General features: G+C 42.7%; 2 protein-coding genes across 7 annotated transcripts; one reads left to right on the top strand and one right to left on the bottom strand.

Annotated features, from left to right (window-relative positions):
• The first annotated feature begins 62 nt into the window (after positions 1–62).
• On the top strand, positions 63–17,778 carry LOC114859973 (myosin-11-like). Of its 3 annotated transcripts, none has more exons than XM_029158140.3 (43): positions 63–469; positions 2,014–2,353; positions 2,804–2,974; positions 4,828–4,984; positions 5,446–5,473; positions 5,703–5,802; positions 6,171–6,191; positions 6,271–6,363; positions 6,448–6,511; positions 6,643–6,741; positions 6,960–7,103; positions 7,283–7,378; positions 7,464–7,582; positions 7,667–7,819; positions 7,896–8,069; positions 8,412–8,585; positions 8,715–8,829; positions 8,925–9,118; positions 9,213–9,334; positions 9,574–9,643; positions 9,741–9,901; positions 10,021–10,129; positions 10,526–10,657; positions 10,735–10,941; positions 11,043–11,180; positions 11,278–11,401; positions 11,502–11,673; positions 11,936–12,148; positions 12,282–12,426; positions 12,579–12,785; positions 12,875–12,979; positions 13,247–13,399; positions 13,490–13,738; positions 13,853–14,065; positions 14,147–14,359; positions 14,478–14,639; positions 14,743–14,871; positions 15,004–15,092; positions 15,215–15,338; positions 15,447–15,655; positions 15,737–15,845; positions 15,943–16,115; positions 16,540–17,778. In XM_029158140.3, the coding sequence occupies exons 2-43, from the start codon at positions 2,189–2,191 to the stop codon at positions 16,769–16,771; spliced, it is 6,027 nt and encodes a 2,008-aa protein (XP_029013973.1). In that variant the 5' UTR covers positions 63–469; positions 2,014–2,188; the 3' UTR covers positions 16,772–17,778. The 3 variants fall into 3 exon arrangements, with proteins under 3 accessions (XP_029013973.1, XP_040927700.1, XP_040927701.1); XM_041071766.2 differs by having other exon boundaries at positions 6,174–6,191; XM_041071767.2 differs by having other exon boundaries at positions 16,321–16,682.
• On the bottom strand, positions 17,769–24,259 carry LOC114859974 (nuclear distribution protein nudE homolog 1-like). Of its 4 annotated transcripts, none has more exons than XM_029158145.3 (9): positions 24,127–24,259; positions 23,329–23,462; positions 22,636–22,789; positions 22,000–22,148; positions 21,394–21,530; positions 20,922–21,167; positions 20,642–20,727; positions 20,148–20,293; positions 17,769–19,960 (listed from the first exon to the last, which is right to left on the bottom strand). In XM_029158145.3, the coding sequence occupies exons 2-9, from the start codon at positions 23,412–23,414 to the stop codon at positions 19,912–19,914; spliced, it is 1,053 nt and encodes a 350-aa protein (XP_029013978.1). In that variant the 5' UTR covers positions 23,415–23,462; positions 24,127–24,259; the 3' UTR covers positions 17,769–19,911. The 4 variants fall into 4 exon arrangements, with proteins under 4 accessions (XP_029013978.1, XP_029013977.1, XP_040927702.1 ...); XM_029158144.3 differs by having other exon boundaries at positions 24,006–24,213; XM_041071768.2 differs by having other exon boundaries at positions 24,123–24,210.
• Positions 24,260–24,329: the final 70 nt, after the last annotated feature.

Genomic DNA, 24,329 nt, shown 5'->3' on the forward strand with positions numbered 1-24,329 from the left:
TCGGCTGGTATTAAATTAGGTAAAAAATACAAAAAGAATACAGAGATATGTTCGAATACCATCAACGTTAAAAGCATTTGTATAAAAAACAGACACATAATATTATATACATATAATGTTAGTACCAAAGTACCAAAACATGGAAAATGGTTCAGTAAAATCACCGGAGCCCACAGCCAACTCTTCCTGGAAAATATGTATGCATAATTTATTAATTTGAAATCTGATTGACTTGATCTCCCGATTGCTCGCTCGTGCTCCCGGGACAGCTTTTGGATACGGGGCGGGCCGCACGCGCTGCTCCACCCCCAGGTGTCGCGGTCCGGTTTAAATAGTGTGGAGGAGGAAGGACCACATCATCATCATCATCATCATCATCACTATCTCTTCATTTACTGTACCTGACATGATATTGCCACTTCCCTCGAGTTCAGCCTGCATCCTGCACTGACGACTGAAGCGCAGCACGGTGAGTAGCACGATTCTTTACCAGGACTTGGAATAACTTCATGCAAAAGACTGCACATGTACTTAATTTCATTCATTCACTTACTTTAATTACAAGTCCAACCTAGACTCTAAATCTGCAAAATGATTCCTGCTGAGGAATCCCTGAATGTCTTAACTAAAATAATTAGCATGCTTAAAGGGTAAATGCGCAGTTTTGGACAGAAAGTACTGCAGGAAACAAGGACATAGAGGAAAGTTTACAGTTTGCTGCAGGATTTAAACCCAAACTTATTAACACATTTTAATCAGTATTCTTAACCTTTTCTTTACATCCCTCCATAAATCTAAAACATTCAATCTACCTTTAAACACTGCTGAAACTCCAGGGACACATGATGCTCTTGCTGTGCGCTCACATACCCGCTGTGTTTGGCCCGTGTGCTGGTGGCCACACATGGACGCACCTTGTGACATGTCACCATTTTGGTGTAAACGGTAAGCTTGGCTGGACACAGCAGCTGCACCTTATAAGGTAGCATCCCTGCTAGGTGTCTAGCATCCCGTCCAGGCTACCAAACCACCAGCAGTCAAGGGTTAGCCAAACATGGGCATTCCAGCATGGCAGCTCACTTGTTTGATTATAGGGGTTATCTGCGTGCTGCTTTTCATATTTTATTGCCTGCCGTTCAATTGGAAGTCAAAGCAGCCCCGTGACCTGCACGAAGACGCGGAGACGAGGATAAGTGAGTAAGTAACTGAATGCAAACCTAGGGAAATATACAGAGGCTGATATCAGGAGTCTTTAGTCAGAGTTCACTGAATTAAATGTAAATGGGGACACGACGGTTCGATGCAAAGGCAGCAGTTTGAGTCAGGCATAAATTGAAACAATGTTTTTTTTTTTATCATTCTTTCATATCATACCTGACTCTTCTGTGTGATGATGAGGAAGGAGCTGTGTGACTGACCTGTTCCTTTAAAGGAACTGTTTTTTAATGTGACCATTTAATGCACTTTATTTTAAATATGACAAACTTTAAATGTGATGAGTGAGATCACAATGCTTCCAAACTTGTCAATCAAATCTGATCAAAACACAGTACAGCGCCTCTTTCTGGGGATGGGTCATTTTAGGTTAACTATAAATGTTAAATATAAATGTTTAACTAATGTGCTCTTTGGCTGTGCAGATAGCGTTTCGGGTTAAGTAAATAATGCTGGTAATATCACTCTCTGACCAGGTTTAGGTACAGTAATAAGTCTGTCCCAACTTTTCATTGATTCATTGTTCTAGCATGCAAAATAAATAGATCTATCTTCTTACATGTGTCAGTATGCGGCTTGTTGCTGGTACATATATTAGAAAATTTTGTATTAGAGACTGATGTTCTGATATTTAAACATCTGTTAAATTACCATTTATACAACATCAGATAGTTTGTATCTATGGGAAATATATGTGAAATAATTTTGCAGCCTTGCTAATTAAGATCTCGTCCTACAATAATAAAACCGTTTGTTGTACTTTACGTTTTCTGCGTGTGGCATCTGTTACGTTAATAGGCCACAATCCAAACAGAGGTCAGAGGTCAACTCAGCTCCCATAGCTGCAGCAGAGGCTGAACCAGCCACTAGTGAGCATCCAGACGTCAGTTCAACCTCCTGTGAAGCACCTGACATTGTCCCTGAGGCTCTTCCCTGCACACCACCATCAGCTCCTAGCAGTGACGCTTCCAACATGGCAGACCCAGCCGCTGATGACAGCAAGTACCTCTTTTTGGAAAATGATTTTCGCAACAGTGGGGTGGCACAAGCTGACTGGTCGGCCAAGAAGATGGTGTGGGTGCCGTCAGAGAGGGAAGGCTTCGAGGCAGCCAGCCTTAAGGAGGAGAAAGGTGATCAGGTAACGTCATTTATATATTATATATCATTTATAGAATATAAATTTAATCACATCATGTCGCATTATCCTACAGTAAAATGCATGTATATCTGCTTAAGTAAGCAAATTACTCTGAGAAACTGATAAACAACAGCTGAATTCAAGCTTAGCATTCAAATATTTAACAATGAAAACAAACTACCAGCACACAATGAACAGTCCTTACACACACAATTTCATCCTCACGACTGAGGATCTGCAGTCTTTTATCACGCACATACAGTACACGCTAAAATTAAATCCATGCATACAACATTGATAACTATTATTTATTAAAAATATAAAAAATACTTATTTATTTGTAAAAAAATAACAATTAGGCTTCTGTTAGATACAGACTTCCAGGCAGCGTTTAATATTAAGGACGTATTTATTAATTCGACTTTTACGTGACTGGGATCTTGATTTCAGGTGCTGGTGGAGCTCTCCAATGGTCAGAAATTAACAGTGAATAAAGATGACATTCAGAAGATGAACCCGCCCAAGTTCAGTAAAGTGGAGGACATGGCTGCTCTCACCTTCCTCAACGAAGCCTCCGTCCTTCAAAACCTGCGGGAGAGATACTTCTCCAGCCTGATCTATGTGAGAATCATACACTCTTTACATACCTACAGCTGTTAGGTAATACTTAGTCCACCTTCAAGCTTTTGTTACACATGAGCTTTTACTGTTGACTGACTGACCAGAGACACAATAATAGGGTTGTGTCTTTTTTTTAAGAGAGAAGTCAGTTCAACTTATTACACATGTACCTGTAGATTTAATCAGTTTCTTTATGGCCGTGGGATTCTTTTCTATGCAGATAACGCAGACTTACGTTTTCAGGCTGTAAAATAAATCTGTGAAACAGCACAGACTCAGATGAATGGATAAAATGGAAAAAAATCTAAATGTCAGAGTCTTTTCAGTACGTGCAGTACGTGCAGTTCCAGTTCATCAGCACAGTATACCTTCCTTTGGTTTTCAGACATCTGTAACATACAGTATGTCAATTCATCCTAATATCAGACACTGGGCCCACACGTGGCTTACTTCTCCTTTTAAATCCCTGGAAGTCCATGTTGACTCCACATTCAGGTGGAAAAGTCTTAGCTTAAACACTGTTTAGGCACTGGGCTCTCTACACAGACTCAGGATATACTGAAAGGATCAACAGCTTATGTTTTTATTTTTTCAGTCATTCTGACAAAGTCTAATAAGGAACGGGATGTAGAAATTAAAATCTAAGCTTATTCATTTAATACTGACTGCCATGAAGATCACTGGAAGCTAAGATCTCCAGTCCCTCCAGTCCTTATATGAGCAGACAGTGTTTAAGCAGCCAAAAAAATCTCATAACCTGTCTGAATTTGAGCTGTTACCCACTGGAAGCTGATGCAGAGTAGCAAAATGTGAACCTAATGTGTTAAAACAATATGCATAAATCTACAGCGTAAGTGCTACCAGCTGTAGGGTTTCTATGGTTCAGATAATATCAATTCAATAAATGTGAACTATTTTGTCCAGTATGATACAGTATGTGTGTATACACATGTACATATATATGGCTTTAGGTTCAACTTTGTTGTACGCACAGTATGTTAAACGGCATGTGAGCCATTCCATCCAACTTACATTTATACACAGTGATTGATATTTTTGAATTAAGTTATTGTTTTGTCTATAATTTTCTCAAATTCAATCTATCAATTTATCTAATTATTTAAGGGCAATTGATGTATTGTTATTTGGCAAATTATCATAATTGTGATGAACAGGTGCCACCCAAAATCCTGTGTCCTAGTGGAAATCTGATCTCAACATGTCTAAACTCAAAAATGAGCTACACATACAGTAAACGACTTACGTCAGTCAAATATGACTCAGTTAAAGGAGACCAACTTAAATAAACATAACCATGAGTTACTGTAACTAATGTTTGTCTTATATAACACAGATATGAGGAATGCATCATAAAATATTGACTAAATACCAGAGCTTGCAGGAAAACAGGCATTAAAGAGAGCGTGAACATTTAAATTATTGTTAATATGGACTTTGCAATAAACTTAAAATTTAACAGTTCATAGTTGGCTTAACCATTTAAACTAAGGCAAATCCAGAAACTCACAATAATGATGATGAAATAAATAATCTTATGCATCTTTAGAAATGAATGATGCTATGCAGCTTGTTTGTCCAACCTGCCCTGACCCCTCATAAGTGATAAGGCACATAGAGGAAACAGAGGAAACAGAGGACAGCATCTCAGTTCTTTACTTGTCATGGGGACTGTTTAACTAATAACACATTTACACATGGAAAACAAATTATGTGAGGGCTAAATCTAACTTTTCAGGAAATTTGGTTTAATGCAGTATTTAATAAATTCTGGAGGAGAGCATGAAACAAAGATAGGATGTAAAAGCTCTGCCCTGCTGTCATTCTCCCTCCAGACGTACTCGGGTCTCTTCTGCGTGGTGGTGAACCCCTACAAGATGCTGCCCATCTACTCTGAAAAGATCATCGATATGTACAAGGGCAAGAAACGTCACGAGGTGCCGCCACACATCTACTCCATCACAGACAACGCCTACAGGAACATGCTGCAAGGTGAACCCCTCCACCACCGTTTTCAGTGCAGTGGCTCGGTGCAGCTCACGAGTGACACAGACGACTTGTTGTTCACTACACTCACAACACAACCAACACATTTAAAGCCAAGCAGGGCTGAATGGTGGCAGCGAGGAGCCTCAGAGCGTGCCGTCTGGTCTCCGGATGGTCCATCGGTGACCTCTCACTAACTGTGTACTTTCCACTCAGCTCCACAATGGCCATACATGGAGCAGCGAGACAAGATTACAGCAAAGGAGCCGTGCATCCACCTGCTATTTTTAGATGATATGACTGATGGAGGCTAATCTCCCTCCGAACGAGATCTCAGAGCTCTCGTGTCCGAGCACGGCGTCAGAGTTCATGTTTGGTCTGTTCAGCTCGGCTTCAGCTAACGAGCTCAACTCAGTCAACATTATTTCCCCGTTTCAAAATCTTTCTCTCTGCCACTTTCTCCACAGACCGTGAGGATCAGTCTATTCTCTGCACGTGAGTCAGAACTTACAAAGCGTAACCTTTTTTCCATCACATGAGCACACACATCTGCATATCTCTAAACTTGTGGTCAAAGTTTTTGAAACAGTGAGTCTATGAAGGACTGCAAAATATTAAATATACTGTCTACTTAATGAACTACTTGTTTCAGTCCTTCTCCTGTGCATGTGAATTGACACATCACATCCTCCATCCCTGTCCTGACTGTGGCTGTGTCACTCAGGGGTGAGTCTGGAGCGGGTAAGACAGAAAACACCAAGAAGGTCATCCAGTACCTGGCTGTCGTCGCCTCCTCACACAAGGGCAAGAAGGACGCCAATCCTGTGAGTGGCAATGTCTTCAGCTTCTAGAAAAATGAACCATGTCTTTGATAATGATTTAAACCTAACACAATAAATGTTCCTGTTTTTAGTTTGAGGTTTTGTTGAATTAAAGAGGGAGAGAATGATTAATCCTCCTTTGACAGATTTCTGTGCATAGCTTTCATGCATTTTTTACGAGAGACAATGAATTTTCATTGGTAAAAAGATCCATATAAATATAGACTGTATGAAATAAAATAAAAACAGCCCGATCGTGCTGACCTGCTGCATTTCAAGCTGTTTTTTCTGGAATCCAGCTGTGAAGAAAGTTAAATGTGAGTAAATCAAAGCTCTTGATGGATTTTTATTTGTTCCTATTTCTGTTTCAGCAGCAAGCTAATCTGGCCTACGTGAGTATAAAACCATTCATAACTTGCTATGCATATCATTGCTGTTAAATATGACAAGTGTGACCTTCATGTGCTGCAGGGGGAGCTGGAGAAGCAGCTGCTGCAGGCCAATCCCATCCTGGAGGCCTTTGGAAATGCTAAGACCATCAAAAATGACAACTCCTCACGATTTGTATGTGCTTCAGCCACTTAGGCTTCTCAGAGTTAAGTCTTTAAATAACCACTGCTTACCTGCTTTTGTTACACCTTCCAATAGGGGAAGTTCATCAAGCTCAACTTTGATGTGACTGGCTATATTGTTGGAGCAAATATTGACACCTGTATCCTTTATTGCGGTTTGAGTTAGAACTTTAGAAAAAAAGACAGCAAATACTATTTCACACATAAGTTTAAATGTCATATGAAAAGAAAAAAAAAGGAAATCTGCTTAACTTTGTCCTGACCTGATCAGACCTGCTGGAGAAGTCTCGCTGCATTCGTCAGGCCAACACTGAAAGAGCATTTCACATCTTCTACTACATGGTGGCAGGAGCCAAAGACAAGACAAGAGGTGAGCAGAAAACATATGTAACATGTCTATACAGTACTGTGTGTGTGAGGGACATTCATTCTGCCATTGATAAGATGATAATCTCATACAGGATTTAGATCAAAAACTATCTGTGTGTGTGTGTGTGTGTGTGTGTGTGTGTGTGTGTGTGTGTGTGTGTGTGTGTGTGTGTGTGTGTGTGTGCGTGTGCGTGTGCGTGTGCGTGTGCGTGTGTGCAGAGGAGCTGCTGCTCGAGGACTTCGGCAGCTACCGTTTCCTGATGGCGGGTCACGTAGAGATTCCTGGTCAGGAGGACGACGAGATGTTTGATGAGACTCTTGAAGCCATGGAGATCATGGGCTTCACTGCTGAGGAGAGATTAGGTGAGCTCGACAAAAATCACTCCATAAACATTTTCATGTGCTTTTATTCATTGTAATGAACCGGGCTTTGCTTTAAGTTCACAAACCCCCACATCAAAACACAATTCATTTACAGTACGTATAGGAACCAGTGCCACAAATGGAGCTGATTTCAAGGTTCATCCTCCGTTTCCCTGCAGGAATGCTGAAAGTGGTGTCCACTGTGCTTCAGCTCGGAAATATCAAGTTTGAGAAGGAGAGGAACAGTGAGCAGGCAACTATGCCTGACAACACCGGTACTGGTTTCCAAATGACCCCTGACCACCAACTCCTTTTATTGTAAATGATCCTCTTAATCTGTGACTTTCCCTGCGAACACAGCTGCCCAGAAGGTTTGTCACCTGCAGGGCATCAATGTGACCGACTTCACCCGTGCCATCCTCACCCCACGAATCAAAGTGGGCAGGGAGGTGGTGCAGAAGGCGCAGACCAAGCAGCAGGTTAAATATAAAATCAGTCCACACTAAATCCCAACAAAGATACTTTTTAAGAGTCTTCACCTCCATCCGTTGCTCCTTTCTCAGGCTGATTTTGCTATTGAGGCTCTGGCTAAGGCCATGTATGAGCGTCTGTTTCACTGGATTCTGGCAAGAGTCAACAAAACTTTAGACAAGAGTAAAAGGCAGTCGTCCTCCTTCCTGGGCATCCTGGATATTGCCGGCTTTGAGATTTTTGAGGTAAACTCCTACTGACACCAAACATTTACACTTTTCTGAGCGATTTATACTCAACCAGTGCGCATCCCTTTATTAGGACAACTCATTTGAGCAGCTCTGCATCAACTACACCAACGAGCGTCTGCAGCAGCTCTTCAACCACACCATGTTCATCCTGGAGCAGGAGGAGTACAAGAGGGAAGGCATCGAATGGAACTTCATCGATTTCGGCCTTGACCTGCAGCCCTGCATCGAGCTGATCGAGAGACCAGTCAGCACACAAAGCTTCTTCTTGAAATTTCTTTTAAAGTGTTTGTCTTTTTTCATTCAGTACAATTACTTTAGCATATAATAAATTAAAAAAATATTTTTTTCTGACTGCACTGACAGCAGCAAAAAATTAAGTAACAAGAAAAAAAATCATATATAAATTCTGGTGACAGAGTTCAGAGTGATAATTTCTACTCACACTCCAAAGTTTGTAGAGATATGTATGAAGATCCAAACGAGAACCGGATGTGCTCCTCTGTTAACATGAGCTAGAGGCTGTGGAGGTGAATGAAATAATGTCCACGCTGTAAATGACCTCAGATGTGTCTTCTGTGACCTGCAGAACAACCCTCCAGGCATCCTGGCCCTGCTGGATGAGGAGTGCTGGTTCCCCAAAGCCACTGACGTTTCCTTCGTGGACAAGCTGCTCAACACCCACACTGGTCATGTTAAATTCTCAAAACCCAAACAACACAAAGACAAACTGATGTTCACTGTGCTGCACTATGCTGGTAAGGTGAGAGTCACTGAGGCCAAAGGACACAGGAAGCACTGTAACAGTACATGGTTTATTTACACAATATTTATATATTGTTCAAATACTAATACTTTGTACAGAATGTAAAACAAACATATGACTTTGCAGGTAGATTATAATGCTGCTAACTGGCTGACAAAGAACATGGACCCACTGAATGACAATGTGACAGCTCTGCTCAACAACTCCTCCAACGCCTTCGTCCAGGATCTGTGGAAAGACAGTGGGTCATCTCCTTGTTTCATTTCATGTCAGAGACTTTGACTTGCAGCAGCAGCGTGTGCTTCAACTCTTTCCCGGGTACTTCCCCTCTGTTAGTGGATCGAGTGGTGGGTCTGGAGACCATAACCAAGATGTCAGAGAGTTCAGCTCCAACCTCCACCAAATCCAAAAAGGGCATGTTTCGCACCGTGGGGCAGTTGTACAAGGAGTCTCTGGGAAAACTGATGACCACGCTTCATAACACCCAGCCCAACTTTGTCCGCTGCATCATCCCTAACCACGAGAAACGGGTGCGCACTTTATTTAAGACCCATCACGGTCTAAGGAGCAGGGGTCGGGTTTGTGCACAAAGTCAGTGCTTGCTGGTTGTCTTCTGTGCGGCAGGCTGGAAAAATGGACGCTCACCTGGTGCTGGAGCAGCTGAGGTGTAACGGGGTGCTGGAGGGCATTCGAATCTGCAGACAGGGATTTCCAAACCGCATCGTTTTTCAGGAGTTCAGGCAAAGGTATGGGAACTTGTTTACTGCATTAAATATTTGCAAGTTCAATATTAAAGTTCAAACTTCTTCATTTCTAGCATTAAAACATTGTTACTGTAATTAGTTAAGTTATTTGGCTAAAAATAAATTAAGACATACAAATAAAAACATTTTAATTTAAACTCTAGTTATATTTTGAAATAAAATCATTAGATGACACCTGTATGTTGACAAAGTTACAAAGTGACTGGACTTCTTGTTTGTAGATATGAGATCTTAGCTGCTGGTTCGATTCCTAAAGGCTTCATGGATGGGAAACAAGCGTGCTGTCTGATGGTGAGCTAGTTGAAGCTGACCACTTGTCTGTAACATGAGTTTGTACAATTTGGATTGTTTAACCATTTAAACCTTTAATTCTTCTCCTCTTCACCAGGTGAAACACCTGGATCTCGACCCCAACCTGTATCGCATCGGTCAGAGTAAGATGTTCTTCAGGACGGGGGTTCTGGCCCAGCTGGAGGAGGAGCGGGACCTGAAACTCACTGTTGTCATCATTGCCTTTCAGGCACAAGCTCGAGGTTTTCTGGCTCGCAAGTATGTAAAACAAGCTGTGATGTGCTTTAATCTTTGTTACATTTGTTTCAGCCGCTTTCTTTGACCAATGCTAAAAAGTAGTTTACACACAAGCTTATACTTAATTTGTGTGTTTTTAGGGCATTTAGTAAACGGCAACAACAACTGACTGCTATGAAGGTCATCCAGAGAAACTGTGCCTGTTACCTCAAACTCAAGAACTGGCAGTGGTGGAGGCTCTTCACTAAGGTCTTACATAAATACTCACACATTCAGTACTGTTCATTTAAGATATGATCAAAACAAACAACAAACAAATAAATATTGAAATTAACCTGGTGGCACGGTGATGTCCAGAAGGACCTTGGGTTGATTTCTGGCTTCTTTCCTATAAGCTGAAAATTACATATTAAATGCTAAGGTTGACAGGTTAATATCAGCAGAGCTGAGCCAAACATTCAGCGGAGACTGAGACGCAGGTCCAACAATGTTGAGCTAATCCTGTCAAACTAAATGAGAGAAGAATATGACCAAAAATTAAACTATTTGGCTGAAGTTCAAATCTAAAAAGAAAAATAAGCCTCTTGAGAATTTGGTGGCAAATGTCTTTACATGTACTGTAACTGTGTCATGTGTCTGGACCAGGTGAAGCCTCTGCTGCAGGTAACCAGACAAGAAGAGGAAATGGGTCAGAAGGAGGAGGAACTGAAGGCAGCACGAGAGGTGGCAGCCAAAGCTGAGGCTGAACTGAAAGACATCAGTCAGAAACACACCCAGGTGAAAAAAAAGTACATTTTACGTTTAATTCTTCTTCTAGTTCAGTTTTAAAATTTGGTTAATGCTTTTGTTTTCAGCTTATTGAGGAGCGAGCCCAACTGGAGTCAAAGCTTCAGGCAGAGACGGAGCTGTATGCGGAGGCCGAGGAGATGAGGGTCCGCCTGGAAGCCAAGAAGCAGGAGTTGGAGGAGGTGCTCCACGAAATGGAGTCTAGGCTGGAGGAGGAAGAGGAGCGAAGCAACGCCCTGCAGCAGGAGAAGAAGGACATGGAGCAGCAGCTTCAGGTGGACAACCTGTGGACAGACAGACTGTTGAATGGAGTTCAGTTGGCTCTTTTTTATTGCATTAGGTTGAATTAAACGGTTTGCGTGTTGTTGTTCTGCAGCTGATGGAGGCCCACATCATCCAGGAAGAAGATGCTCGACAGAAACTCCAGCTGGAGAAAGTGGCTGTGGAGGGGAAGGTGAAGAAACTGGAGGAGGACATTCTGCTTATGGAGGACCAGAATAACAAACTGCAGAAGGTGAAAGATTTCTCTGTGTCAAGAGAGAGTCAAATACACAGTACATGTACATGCATCATGTGTTTGCTACTTAAATGTACTCGCATGTCTGTTATAGGAGCGGAAGCTTTTAGAGGAGAGGATGGCAGACATGAGCTCTAACCTGGCCGAGGAGGAGGAGAAGTCCAAGAATCTGACCAAACTCAAGAACAAACACGAGTCTATGATCTCTGACCTGGAGGGTGAGCCGGCACAACCCCCTCTCCCACAGCTCTTGCAGGTTCCATTTGTAAAACCTATATCTGATTTTAAATATGCAACCTTTGCCCTTTGGATGTGCAGTGCGCCTGAAGAAGGAGGAGAAGGCTCGTCAAGATGTGGAAAAGGCCAAGAGGAAGGTGGAGGCCGAGGTGGCCGACCTTCAGGAGCAGTACGCCGACCTGCAGGCCCAACTAGCAGAGCTCCGGGCCCAGCTAGCCGCTAAGGAAGACGAGCTCCAAGCAACACAGGCCCGGTAAGATGGGGCAGGTTCACACAGTGCACCTCAGTGTGGGACAGAGGAAGTTGTCCTGAGGATGTGTCTAAGAGTGGTGTGTTTTGTGTTTTCTTGATTGCTGGCTATATATGTCTGTACTGAATTTAATGCCAAATAGCCTTTTACATTTCTTGTATTCAAAATTTATCCTCATTTTGAGGAAAAGATTGATAAAATACCAATACCAAACAGCATCCTGCTACTGGCAGAAACCACCCAGGTAATCTCTGTTGTGTCACAGGTTAGAGGAGGAGACTAATCAGCGTGGGGCAGCAGTGAAGCGAATCCGGGAGTTGGAGGCAATGCTGTCAGAGTTGCAGGAGGACCTAGAGGCCGAGAGGGCGGCGAGGGGGAAGACAGAGGCTGCTCGACGGGACCTCGGGGAGGAGCTGAATGCTCTGCGAAGTGAGCTGGAGGACAGCCTGGATACCACTGCTGCCCAGCAGGAGCTACGGTTGGTTTCATTACCAGCATGTACATCCAAGTCCTCCACACATTCCCATTAGTGTGGTGTGACCAACTGAATGTGAAAATAAAATAATGAAAGCAGATTTTGCAGATTACATTATCACATAATGTGTTGACAGAGCCAAACGGGAGCAGGAAGTAGCCATGTTGAAGAAGGCCATTGAGGAGGAGGGACGGAGCCACGAGTCACAAATACAGGACCTGAGGCAGAAACATGGTCAGGCTGTGCAGGAGTTCACCGAACAGCTGGAGCAGGCCAAAAGGGTACACACACACACACACACACACACACACACACACACACACACACACACACACACACACACACACACACACACACACACACACACACACACACACACACACACACACACACACACACACACAGTATCAACATCCACCCTATCTCTGTGCAGGTAAAAGCTGGCCTGGAAAAAGCCAAGCAGGCTCTAGAGAAAGAGACAGCCGACCTCAGTGCCGACCTGCGATCACTCGCCAGTGCCAAACAGGACCTGGAGCACAAGAAGAAGAAAGTGGAGGGTCAGCTGAACGACCTCCACTCACGCTTCAATGAGAGTGAACGGCAGAGGACTGAGCTGGGGGAACGTGTCTCCAAGATGACCGTGAGTTAAAAACAATAATAATTGATATAGTTTCTATTGAGAGGGGAAAACTGTCATCGTTAACGTCTTCATGTCTCTCTTTCTGACAGATGGAGCTGGACAGTGTGACGGCTGTGCTGAACGAGGCAGAGGGCAAGAACATAAAGCTGAGTAAAGACGTCTCCACTTTGTCCTCCCAGCTCCAGGATGCTCAGGTGAGGGACATAAACAATACAGCATATACATGTATAAACTATGGTTCTCCACATGGACATGTTCTAGGTATAACATCAATATGAGTATATTTGCTAAACCTCGTTGCAGAGCTTGTGAGATCTTTTAATGTACAGTAATTAAGTTCTTTGACTCAATGGTGGTGTTGAGAGTTAGAAGATCATCAAATACGCTGGAATTCATTGTCTACAGACCAATATAAATATTCTGTATTAGCTTCATAGCTTAGCTTCGTCTTGTCGTTTTAGGAGCTGCTGTCTGAGGAAACGCGTCAGAAGCTGAACGTGTCCGGACGCCTGCGTCAGTTGGAGGAGGAGAGGAACAGCTTGGTGGAGCAGCTGGAGGAGGAGACTGAGGCCAAACGGGGCGTGGAGAGGCAGGTGTCCAGCCTCAATATGCAGGTCAGTTAGCTGTAATGAACAACATGAGGATAGCTGGAAAAAGTTCCTTTGCGTTAAAGGAATATAAATACTGTTTGACCTCTCTGTCAGCTGTCTGACTACAAGAAGAAGCTGGATGAGATGTCAGGGACCGTGGAGATGCTGGAGGAGGGCAAGAAGCGGCTGCAGCGTGACCTGGAGGCAGCCAACAGCGAGTACGAAGAGAAGGCATCGGCCTTCGATAAGCTGGATAAGAGCCGCAGCCGACTGCAGCAGGAGCTGGAGGACGTCCTCATGGACCTGGACGGCCAGCGGCAGCTCGTCTCCAACCTGGAGAAGAAGCAGAAGAAGTTTGATCAGGTCCGACTTCACTGGTTGCATCTACCAAAAACATCAGACCAGCTTCTGGTCTGAGTTTGTATATGTAGACGCATTTAGCTTCATCTCCTGTGGTCGCTGCCCTTGTGTCGGCAGATGCTGGCAGAGGAACGAGCCGTGTCTTGCAAGTTTGCAGAGGAGCGCGATCGGGCAGAGGCCGAGGCCAGGGAGAAAGAGACACGGGTGCTAGCTCTGGCCAGGGCACTGGAGGAGAACCAGGAGGCACTGGAGGAGGCCGAGAAGACTATGAAGGCCCTAAAAATGGAGATGGAGGATCTCATCAGCTCCAAAGACGACGTGGGGAAGAGTGTAAGAGGCTGCCTCTAAAAATGGATGTGTTTCTATTATTAGGGAGGTTTTTAATCCAATATTGTATTTGTTTGGTTTCAGGTCCATGACCTTGAGAAGGCAAAGCGTGGCCTAGAAGCCATCGTGGATGAGATGAGAACTCAGATGGAGGAGCTGGAGGACGAGCTGCAGGTCGCAGAGGACGCCAAGCTGCGTCTAGAAGTGAACATTCAGGCTCTCAAAAGCCAGCACGAACGGGAGCTGCAGGGCCGAGACGAGATGGGCGAGGAGAAGAGGAAGCAGCTCACCAAACAGGTGAAGTCCTTTGTTCATCTAAGGTCAGGGTGACGCTGATTTATTAAATGCCTACAGCGCATCAAGGTCTAGTTTTCTTTTTTCAAATAACAATCAGAATCTTCTTTTCCTCTGTCAGGTACGCGAGCTGGAAGCGGAGCTGGAGGAGGAGAGAAAGCAGCGTGGTCTGGCATCAGCTGGGAAGAAGAAGCTGGAGGGGGAGTTGAAGAACATGGAGGATCAGCTGGAAGCCACTAACAGAGGCCGTGATGAGGCCATAAAGCAGCTGCGCAAGATCCAGGTCAGCAGGCGCCTTCAGTACTGCCTTGGATGTGATGCCCTTAATCTGGGTCTGATGAAAAAACACTTGAAAGCCAATAAGACTAGCGCTGCTCTGTTCGCAGGGCCAGGTGAAGGACCTCCAGAGGGAGCTGGAGGACTCCCGCGCAGCCCAAAAGGAGACCATCGCCTCAGCCAGAGAGTCTGAGCGCAGAACTAAGGCCATGGAGGCCGACATCTCGCAGCTGCATGAGGTGAGCTTATGTGGAGCTTTTCACCAATGCAGCTCCAGGTAAAACGCTCATTAGAAGCATTTCATAAACTATTATTATTTAAATATAACTGAATTGTGCTGTGTTCCTGACCATTTCCTCCATCCTGTTAAGATGCTGACTGCAGCTGAAAGAGCTCGTAAGCAGGCAGAGACAGAGAGGGATGAACTGGCTGAAGAACTGACCAGTAATTCCTCTGGAAAGTGCGTGTCCAGTGTTATTAGCCACAGCATTAAGTCCTCCTGGTGCTTTTAATGACGTTCACTCAAACATTCACTAATTCCCATCTATGTCGTATCTTCTCCGTCGATCTCGATTTCCCCAGGACAATGATGTCGGATGAAAAGCGTCGTCTTGAAACGAAGATCAGCCAGTTGGAGGAGGAGCTGGAGGAGGAGCAAGCGACCATGGAGAGCCTCAACGACCGACTGAGGAAGAGCCAACAGCTGGTGGGTCCAAGATGGACTGAGAATCCGATTCCACCCGAGTCCAGAGCATAGATGGTTTATAGCAAGAAAAATGATGCAGGTGCAATTTAAAGGCCCGTTTTCTCACAGGTGGAGCAGCTGGGTGCAGAGCTGGCAGCAGAGAGATCCTCATCCCAGAGCAAAGAGAGCTCCAGGCAGCAGCTGGAGAGACAAAACCGAGATCTGAAAGCCAAACTGCAGGAGATGGAAGGGCAGGGCCGCTCCAAACTCAAATCCTCCATCGCTGCTCTCGAAGCCAAGCTGAGAGAGGTAGAGGAGCAGCTGGAGACGGAGAGCAGGTACCAGGGCACGATTAGGGGCTGTAGAGCTGCTTTATGACGAATGACGGGTCATAACAATGTGCCACTCACGTTGTGTAGAGAGCGTCAGAACAGCTCCAAGAACCTGCGCCAGAAAGAGAAGAAACTGAAAGATTTGACCATTCAGATGGAGGAAGAGAGGAAGCAGGCGCAGCAGTACAAAGACCAGGTACCTGCAAAGGCCGACAGCTGAGGTTAGACGTCAGAAATGACAAGAGCTTCTTTAAAAATCGAGCCACGGATTCGTCTGCCTCTCCTTCCTGCAGGCAGAGAAGGGCAACGTGCGGATGAAGCAGCTGAAGCATCAGCTGGAGGAGGCGGAGGAGGAGGCCCAGCGCGTGGCCGCCGCTCGCAGGAAGCTGCAGAGGGAGCTGGACGAGGCCACCGAGGCCAACGACACCCTCAACAGGGAGATGGCGTCGCTCAGAAGCAAACTGAGGTACTACTGCGGGTCCCGCTGAACGCTGGGAACACGTGGAGGGGTTGAGCCACAGCGATAAACCTGCACAAAGTATAACGGGGAACATAACATCGGTTGGAATGTGAGCACTTAGATGAGAAGCACTAGGCCTGATCGTTTTTGATTTGAAATGTCCTTTTCCTCCTCTCGTGTCTGGCTGCTCCTGTTTCACGCCTGTCTTCAGACATTACTGACCTGCAAACTGACGCATCTGCTGTTCACCACTGTCCTAATGCTTCTGGTTTACACCCGCTGAACGATATCAGGGGCTTCAACTTTCCGGCCTTTTCTGTTTAAAGTCTGGCTTCACTCTCGCTGCTCCTCGTTCCTCCTGTCCCTCATCTCTCCCTGACGCTCCTCTTTCCTCTCCTCCTCTTCCTTCTGATGTGTCGGGTGTTCCCAGGCGTGGCGGCGGGGACGCGCCGTTCTGCAGCCCCAGCCCTCGCAGCAGCGGCGCCGGTCTAGGCGTGGGCAACAGCAGCATCAGGAGCTTCGGGATGGGAGGAAGCGTCAGCCGGAGGAGCAACATCAAAGAGAACTCAGTGGAGTTACAGGAGGAGGAGCCCCCCTCCTCTCCTGCCTGCACCCCTCCTCTGGACGCCCACGGAGACGCGTACACTTACTCTAATGAGTAAACAGTGTAAGAGTATGATTTCACTGAAGTGGCCACAACAAGCTGTTATTAAAATTAAAGTGTCCTTTCACAATAAAAACACAAAGTATCATTGAGAACTGAAAAAAACATTTTAAATGGTATTAAGAAATATTTTTTATTCAAATTCTTGAAATAAATTATTTGGTAAATATTCATAGATGTTAAGAAAACACAAATATTGTTTGGCAAGTTTAAATACCAGAATTTCACACGTGAGCCTCATCAGACAGAAGAATGAAATGAACATGGGATTGTGTCCCTTTTCCCTTCACTGTATGTAGGTTCTCACAGCAGCCAAAGTGCTGTTAGCACCACTTCTGTCCAGCGTTTCTGTGCTAGTTTTGGATGCAAGTGTGTGAAAGTAACTACACAAACAGACTCCTCAGCTTTCGTCAGCTTTATTTATTGAAATAAACGTTACATTATTTAAGAATATAATTATGCAGCAAGCACAAAGAAACACGAACGATATAAACCTAGCTCCTCAAATTTAGTTTAAAAAGTAAACAGAAGAACCAGATTATCTCTAAAGTAAATGGTTTGGAATTTGTTTCCAGAGGTTTAGGTCAAACAAACAGAAGACAGCTATTTGTACGTTGTGGAAAAATATTATCATTTATAACAATAAATCTAACACATATGCTATTGAAATTGTCTCTAAAATATGCATTGGGTTCTATATTGTTTATTAATCAAATGCTGATATTTGTGCCTTGATTGGTTTCAGAAGCTGGGACTTTACCTTTCATGTTTTTAAAATTTTGTGGAAACCAAATGTAAAATTTAATTTACATATTATTACCTGCAATTAGGCAGTGGGACCTCAACCCCACAGACACAAAGCATCGTTTTAATGAAGGTGATTGGGAAAATGGCTGCTGAACTTTCTGCTTTGTCAACCAGTGAAGTGCTAATAAACTTATTAGATGCATGTGTTGTGCAAGTTCTTCGATTACCCAGAATAAATAACAAGAACATCATTCTCCATTTACAGTTTATTGTTTTTAATAAGCATCATACTGTAAGCAGCACTGACAGTAAAAACAACAAGGAATAGAGGCACTTCATCTGTGAGCATGCAGGTAAGGCACCAGTTTTTATCCTTGGCAATTGACCTTTGACCTTTACAAAGAGTCATGTTTGCTGCTGCTGTTGCTTTACGTTCACCCTGAGCAGCTACATGTTGATCACCTGAACCACAATCTACACAAATTCAACCTACATTAAAAGAACCGTACAGTAGAGGTACAGTTTATTATACTATAATCTACGACATACTTTTCTCTTTTTAACATAAAACACAAGTAGCCTTCACTGAAGTATTTATATTCCCTCATTCACTGGAGGATCTGAGCAGGTTTAACTCCTGGACAGACAGAAGAAATGTACTAGCGCTATGTTTAATCTATACATTTCATTTTTAAATATTAACCACAATGAGCATATTGATGATGGCAGCAAACAGGAAAACATTTTAGGGCTTTTGTGAAATAAAAGCTTAACGGTAGAAAAGCCAGTTTACTGCCTACATATTATGTGACCATATTGATGATTTTCCTAAAGCTTTACTAGTACTTGGGCCAAGGCCATTCCAATGATAACGATTTATCACCTGGAGGGCGCAAATGTGATCAGTAAACTCTAATAGCTACATCTGTACTACGTTTAGATCTTCCATAATAAAACATGGTACTGTCGTGTTTCTCCCACATAAACTCAAACTCATTTCACTTTTACAATGACGCGAGGTTCATCTGGCCTCATTTTTAGGCCGTGTGCATGGTTGTGCATTGCGTCGAATCTCTTCATTACTACAGGCTAAATTCACATTTGGCCTTTAACAATGTCTCTTATAAAATGTCAAGTAAACATTTTCCACACTTTCTGCTCTAACTTCACTTTTCCCCAACATCAGTCACAGTGACAGAAATGTGCTTCATTACAACAGTAAGGCTTACAAAGAGGTACTTTGTTTGAAAGCTTGTTTGCCTTCACCACTTACATTCAGTCAGGGTGTTTGCTACAGTATGTGCGTGTGCCATTAGCGCAACCCAATCTAAAAACCTCTCTGAGCATACTTAAAAAAGTAAAAAAGTTTAGAATTTCAAAATTGCTCATAAATACAAAATTAATGGGTGACAGTGTTAATGATCCCTGTTCTCCTAAACTTCACATTAGGAATTTAATTAATCTGTCAATCAAAATGCTGATCTAATTACAACTTTCTTCTACAACATTTAATAAGGAATTCTACTATTAGTTTCTATTCATTGTGGCCTCATTGGCACTATGTTAGTGGACTAAAAATATTACCTGACCTCTGTTTATTACCAATCTACTGTGAAGACTTACCAACCAACAGGTTGTGCAGTATTACAAACATCAGTGACAAATGCTAAATATTTACAAAGTAGTATTTTAAGATCATTGCAAAATCCTCCCCTAGTGTGTCAATAAAAGTTCCATCCAGTAATTAGTACTCATGTTAACTGACAACTGACTGGTAATACTTAACGTAACAGTTGTCAGTTGTTTGTTGTTAACAGTTGTCTATGTGTGTGTGTGTGTGTGTGTGTTGTAGCAAGACTGACTGACAGATAACCCAGCCTCTTCACCTTCCTCTTCAGCAGATAAGATCTAATTAAAAATTTTAAGCATTTATCCCTTCGGAGTATAAATATATTGTTAATATGTATAAGTTCCATAAAAAATGAGCTAAATGAAACAAGTCCTCCACTTTATTTAGTGTCATAAGGTAACTTCCTCTAAAACGCATTCAGTCTAAACACACCATTAGAGCATCAAAGTAAAAGTGCAAAATACCTGACAAATGCAAAAACAAGGTGAGACGGGGACATGCATTAAGTGGGTTCAAGCTAAGTGCAAGTGCTGAAAACAAGTACTGTAAATTACCTGCTGCCAAAAGAAATCCATGTTTCCATAGGAACATATTCATCAACTTTATAGCTTCCTGTGAGTAGTGGTCCATGTCATTTTGACTCTGAAACCACTTGTGCGATGTGCAATGCTCAGTACCGTTAAACTTGAGGGATGCAGGCTGGACGGAGAGGACGTACGGAGCACTACAGAGGAGCATCGAGGTGGAGTACATCTTCGGATTCACATCAACAGTTTGGACCCAGCCCCAAAGTCTAACCTCTTTACAAGCCTGCAAAAGACAACAAACAGTGAGTGTGCATGATGTGGGCTACCTGACCCTCAGCACCAACAAGGTAAAGTGTCAAAAACAGGAATTATTAAAAAAAAAAAAAAAAAAAAAAAGCTACTGTTACATAACAGTTTTATTATTTTGTAGCATATGACATGGCGGCAAGCTGTTACAAGCTGCAACTCACCCTTTGTTGTAGAGGCCGTTGGTGGTATGGGTCTCTGAGTGGTTCTGGGCTGTCCCCGCCAGCACCTGTCCTCCAGCGTGGCCTCTGCGGGCTGCTGTCTGCTCGCGGGCATATTCCCGACATGATGCCAGCTTGGACTCCAGGTTCTAAACGTGAGGAAATAATCAGCTACAGGTGTCTATTCAATATTTAGCCACAGCTTGGTGTTTAGAAATGACTTATTCTCTTAAAGTCAGACATGTAAAAAGTGTATATTTGATGTGATTATTAACTGCAAATGTTTCAAATCATTGGAACTAGTATTAAAAAAATAAATGATCATGGACTGCATTTTGTACTAATTTGGAACACTCACTACGGTAGTCAAAAATAAGCTTTAAGAAAGTAGCTGTTTGTGTGTTTCACCCTGCAGCATCACATGATAAGTCATCAGCTGGTAACTACAATTTGGACCATGAAAATACTGATAAACAGTAATAAATATGTTTTAGTACCCCAACTTTTCTCAGCAGCTCTCCAACAATATTCAGAGCAGATATTCTTGCTGACGTGGTGAGAGGAGTTCCTGTGTGGCTTTCACCTGCAGAAAAAGTCACACTAATGAAACCATTCATTTGACAATGAAGAACAAATATGAGAAAATGTCCAAGCTGAAAAATTACAATGTTTTTAGGACAAGGTTTATTATCCATGAACTAACTTAAATTGATTTCTGGATAGGACCTGATGTGACCTGGATAAATGAAGAGATAGCTCAGTTACAAGTGAACTGACCTCTGGTAATGAAGGGCTCTGCTGACGACGGACATCTGGACGGTGTTGTGGCAAAGTGAACTGGCTGGTTAGAGGGTAAAGACGTACTTTTGTCGTCGGTCCTTTTGTCAGGAGGTGTAAGAGGTGGGGTGGGCAGACCAGTTGAGGAGGAAGATGATGAGGAAGGCTCTTTGCTTGCACTGCTAAGGGACGGCTTCCTGTCCTGTACCTGCTGTTTCTGCTGTACTGCTAACTCTTGTCTCAGGTCTGTCACCCACACAAACAGAAAAACAACAATGAACTATTTTATCTCCTAGTATTTCCATGTCTGCATGTGTTTGTAACTGACATGTTCTTATTCACTGTTATTTATGTGTTTTTATTTATAATAACTGTTCACAACTACCAAGTTTTTTTTTAAATGGCCAGTATTTAATGTATTAAATACTGGCTTTAACCAAGATGTTCTATCAACAGATCCCCAGGCTTTTACCTCTAGCCTCGTCCTTTAGTCTCTGGACAGACTCCAACAGATTTTCCTTCTCATCCAGCTCACTCTCCAGGAAGGCGTTCCTTTCTATAACCTGATTCATCCTTTGCTCAAAATCCTCCAGTGACATTATGGTTGCCCTGAAACAGTCATACAGAAAGTCATACAGAATCAGTATGCACAAGTTTTTACAACTGCTTTATAAATTCAAGAAAAACCTTGGAGGAAGGCTTTTCATACTGCATGCATGTTGTAAAGTGGGTAAGACGAGTTTATAAATTATACATTTTTATGAGTAGTTATGGTAGCTAAGCAAAAAAGCAAATAAAAACCAGCAACAAGGCGTCTTTTGATGCTTAAAACATGCAAAACCCACTGAAATCAGTGGAACATGACAGAAGACAAATGGGCTAAGCAACAAAATAAACCTTGAATAACCTTCTATTGCTAATTTTATTTAATCATAATTTTAACATACACTGTATATGTATTTCTATACATATACAGCATGTAATTGGTGTGTGTGTGTGTGTGTGTGTGTGTGTGTGTGTGTGTGTGTGTGTGTGTGTGTGTGTGTGTGTGTGTGTGTGTGTGTGTGTGTGTCCTGACCTCTTGGTTCTCTCCAGGTCATCGTTGGCCTGCTCTAGCTCTCTGATGTATTTGTGAAGATGATCTCTGATGGCCGTAGTCTCAGCCAGGTCTCCCTCCAGGCTGGAGATCTGCCGATAGGCCTCAGAGTGCTGTGTCTCATACTTCTCCTGGCAGGAGGTTGAGCAGTGTCAAGAAATGACATAACAATGAACAGCATTTTTAAAAAGAGAAAAAATAGGACAGAAGTAGAACGAGAATTTGACAAGTAAATAGTGACAACTAAGACTTAAATTAGATCATAACTTAATGTCTGAGTGTTGCTTCCCAGAAGCCACATCATGATGTGCAATCAACAAATGGATTTAGTAAAGAAATCAGTTGGGGTTGGTGCCCTAAGTGACATTGTGTTCAGACAAGAGTGCCGATGAAGCTTCTCCACCAGAGGCAAATAAGAACCATAAAACCCAGCTATTATCAGATGATCCATGTATGAAAATTATCCTACTTAAGGTGAACTGGTTCTCTGCAATAAACTGTGACTGGTAGTGTATTTGTTTCCAAATGCCTTGATGTTAGTTTGTGAGGCACCTTACCAGATACTGATCTTTTTACAGTATTATAACACAATGCAGATATTGATAATGTGCTACAAACCTTGTAGTTTTCCAGTTCCATGCGGAGGCAGTTGTTGGAAGCAAGAAGCTCTCGGTTTCTTGTCTCGCACTGTTTCAGCTCCATCTCCAGCTCCACCTCATAATCCCGACTCATCTGCTGAAACTCCTGCAGCTCTTCGTGGGCTTCCTTTGCACTAAACACAGACATGAAGGATTAATTTTACTGTCACCTACATTACAATATCATTTTACTAACATTTGATTTTAAATTATTTAAATTAATAACAAAGTCACTGTAAGAGATTCCCACAGAGGCACAGGGAACGCTGGGCAGAATAAAAATCCAAAAATCACAGAAATGGGATTAACAGGAAAATGTCCATGGTTTTATATTACTTTGTCCTGGAGGAACACTTCACATTTTTACAAACAAAACAAGAGGAGAGCAGAGAAGAGGCACTGATTATTGTTTCAAATGTGCCTAGAAGGGAAATAAAAACTTAAACAGTGAAACATAACTTTGGTCAGCAATGTTAGGCAGTCAAATATACACAGTTACTAGGATCATTTAAAACAAGTAGAACATATCTCTGCAGCCAACTTAACCTATGAACCTATGCATATTATTACATTAAAGCAAATTTATCTAATGCTGCATGTAAGAGTAGTTATATTAATTTTGTATTTATTTATTGAAATGTGCCTATTCATTCAGTCTAAACCAAAGACCCACCTCAGTTGGTGCGTTGCAGCCTGCTCCTTCCAGTACTTCAGTTCTTCTTCCAGGGACCCAAACTCTGGAGGTTCCTGATCGCCCATCTCAAGCCCAGTACAAGTAGAAACAAGTCTTCTGTCACACGCCTTCACCTGAAACAGACATTTAGATAATTACTAACTAGGTATCGATTTACTCGAGAAGAGAGATCTGGTCATTTATATTATATGTTGTGTTTGGCTTTGTGTTTTAACTTATGAAGTATCAAATAACATATTTAAATACCGAAGACACCACGAAATGAAACATTATACAATCGATTATTTAAGCATGTTTAATGTTAGTCAAGTTCTTAACAGCATAACTTTTGCTACTTCTTGGTCATAAGATTTATACCGAATACGGCGAATCCTCAGCAGGTTAAGATAAAAAGGGAAGCTAAAGCAAACGTTACCTAAAAGATAACGGGTAACAGTTAGCCTCGGGCAGTTTGTTATTCTCCTCTGCTTTTAACAGATAATACAAAGACGTCAGTCAAACTATTAACCACAGAAGTGAAACCACCCACCGCCAAAAATCAGAGGAAGGTACTTTTCTTGCAACTACATATAAGTTGATTAGCATCTCAGCTAACGGAGTTTAGCGTTAACCATTTAAATCCCAGCTGAGATAAACACGACACACATGGAACTTACGGTCAAAAGTTAGAGGCGTTCGATAAAACACTTATTCTTTTAGTAGTCCACGAGTACTGAGATAGCTAGCGACAACGTTTACTGATTATGTTTTAAGTCAAAAGGAATAAACACAACCAACGTCTAGACTTTGCCAAAGTGTGAATCCTCAAAGTTCCTTCTGCCTTGCTAAGACGTCGAACAATGCCCGTAGCCATTCATATTGTCCAAAGCAAGTCACCAATCACAACTTCGATGGTTGCCTTATTGTCTAATACGATTAGCCAACTCTCTGTCAATCAATTCTGGTAGGCGGGATATTATCCTTATCCAATCAGATTTGTC

Source organism: Betta splendens, chromosome 8, assembly GCF_900634795.4.
Source record: "Betta splendens chromosome 8, fBetSpl5.4, whole genome shotgun sequence".
In the NCBI taxonomy this organism is placed as follows: Eukaryota; Metazoa; Chordata; class Actinopteri; order Anabantiformes; family Osphronemidae; genus Betta; species Betta splendens.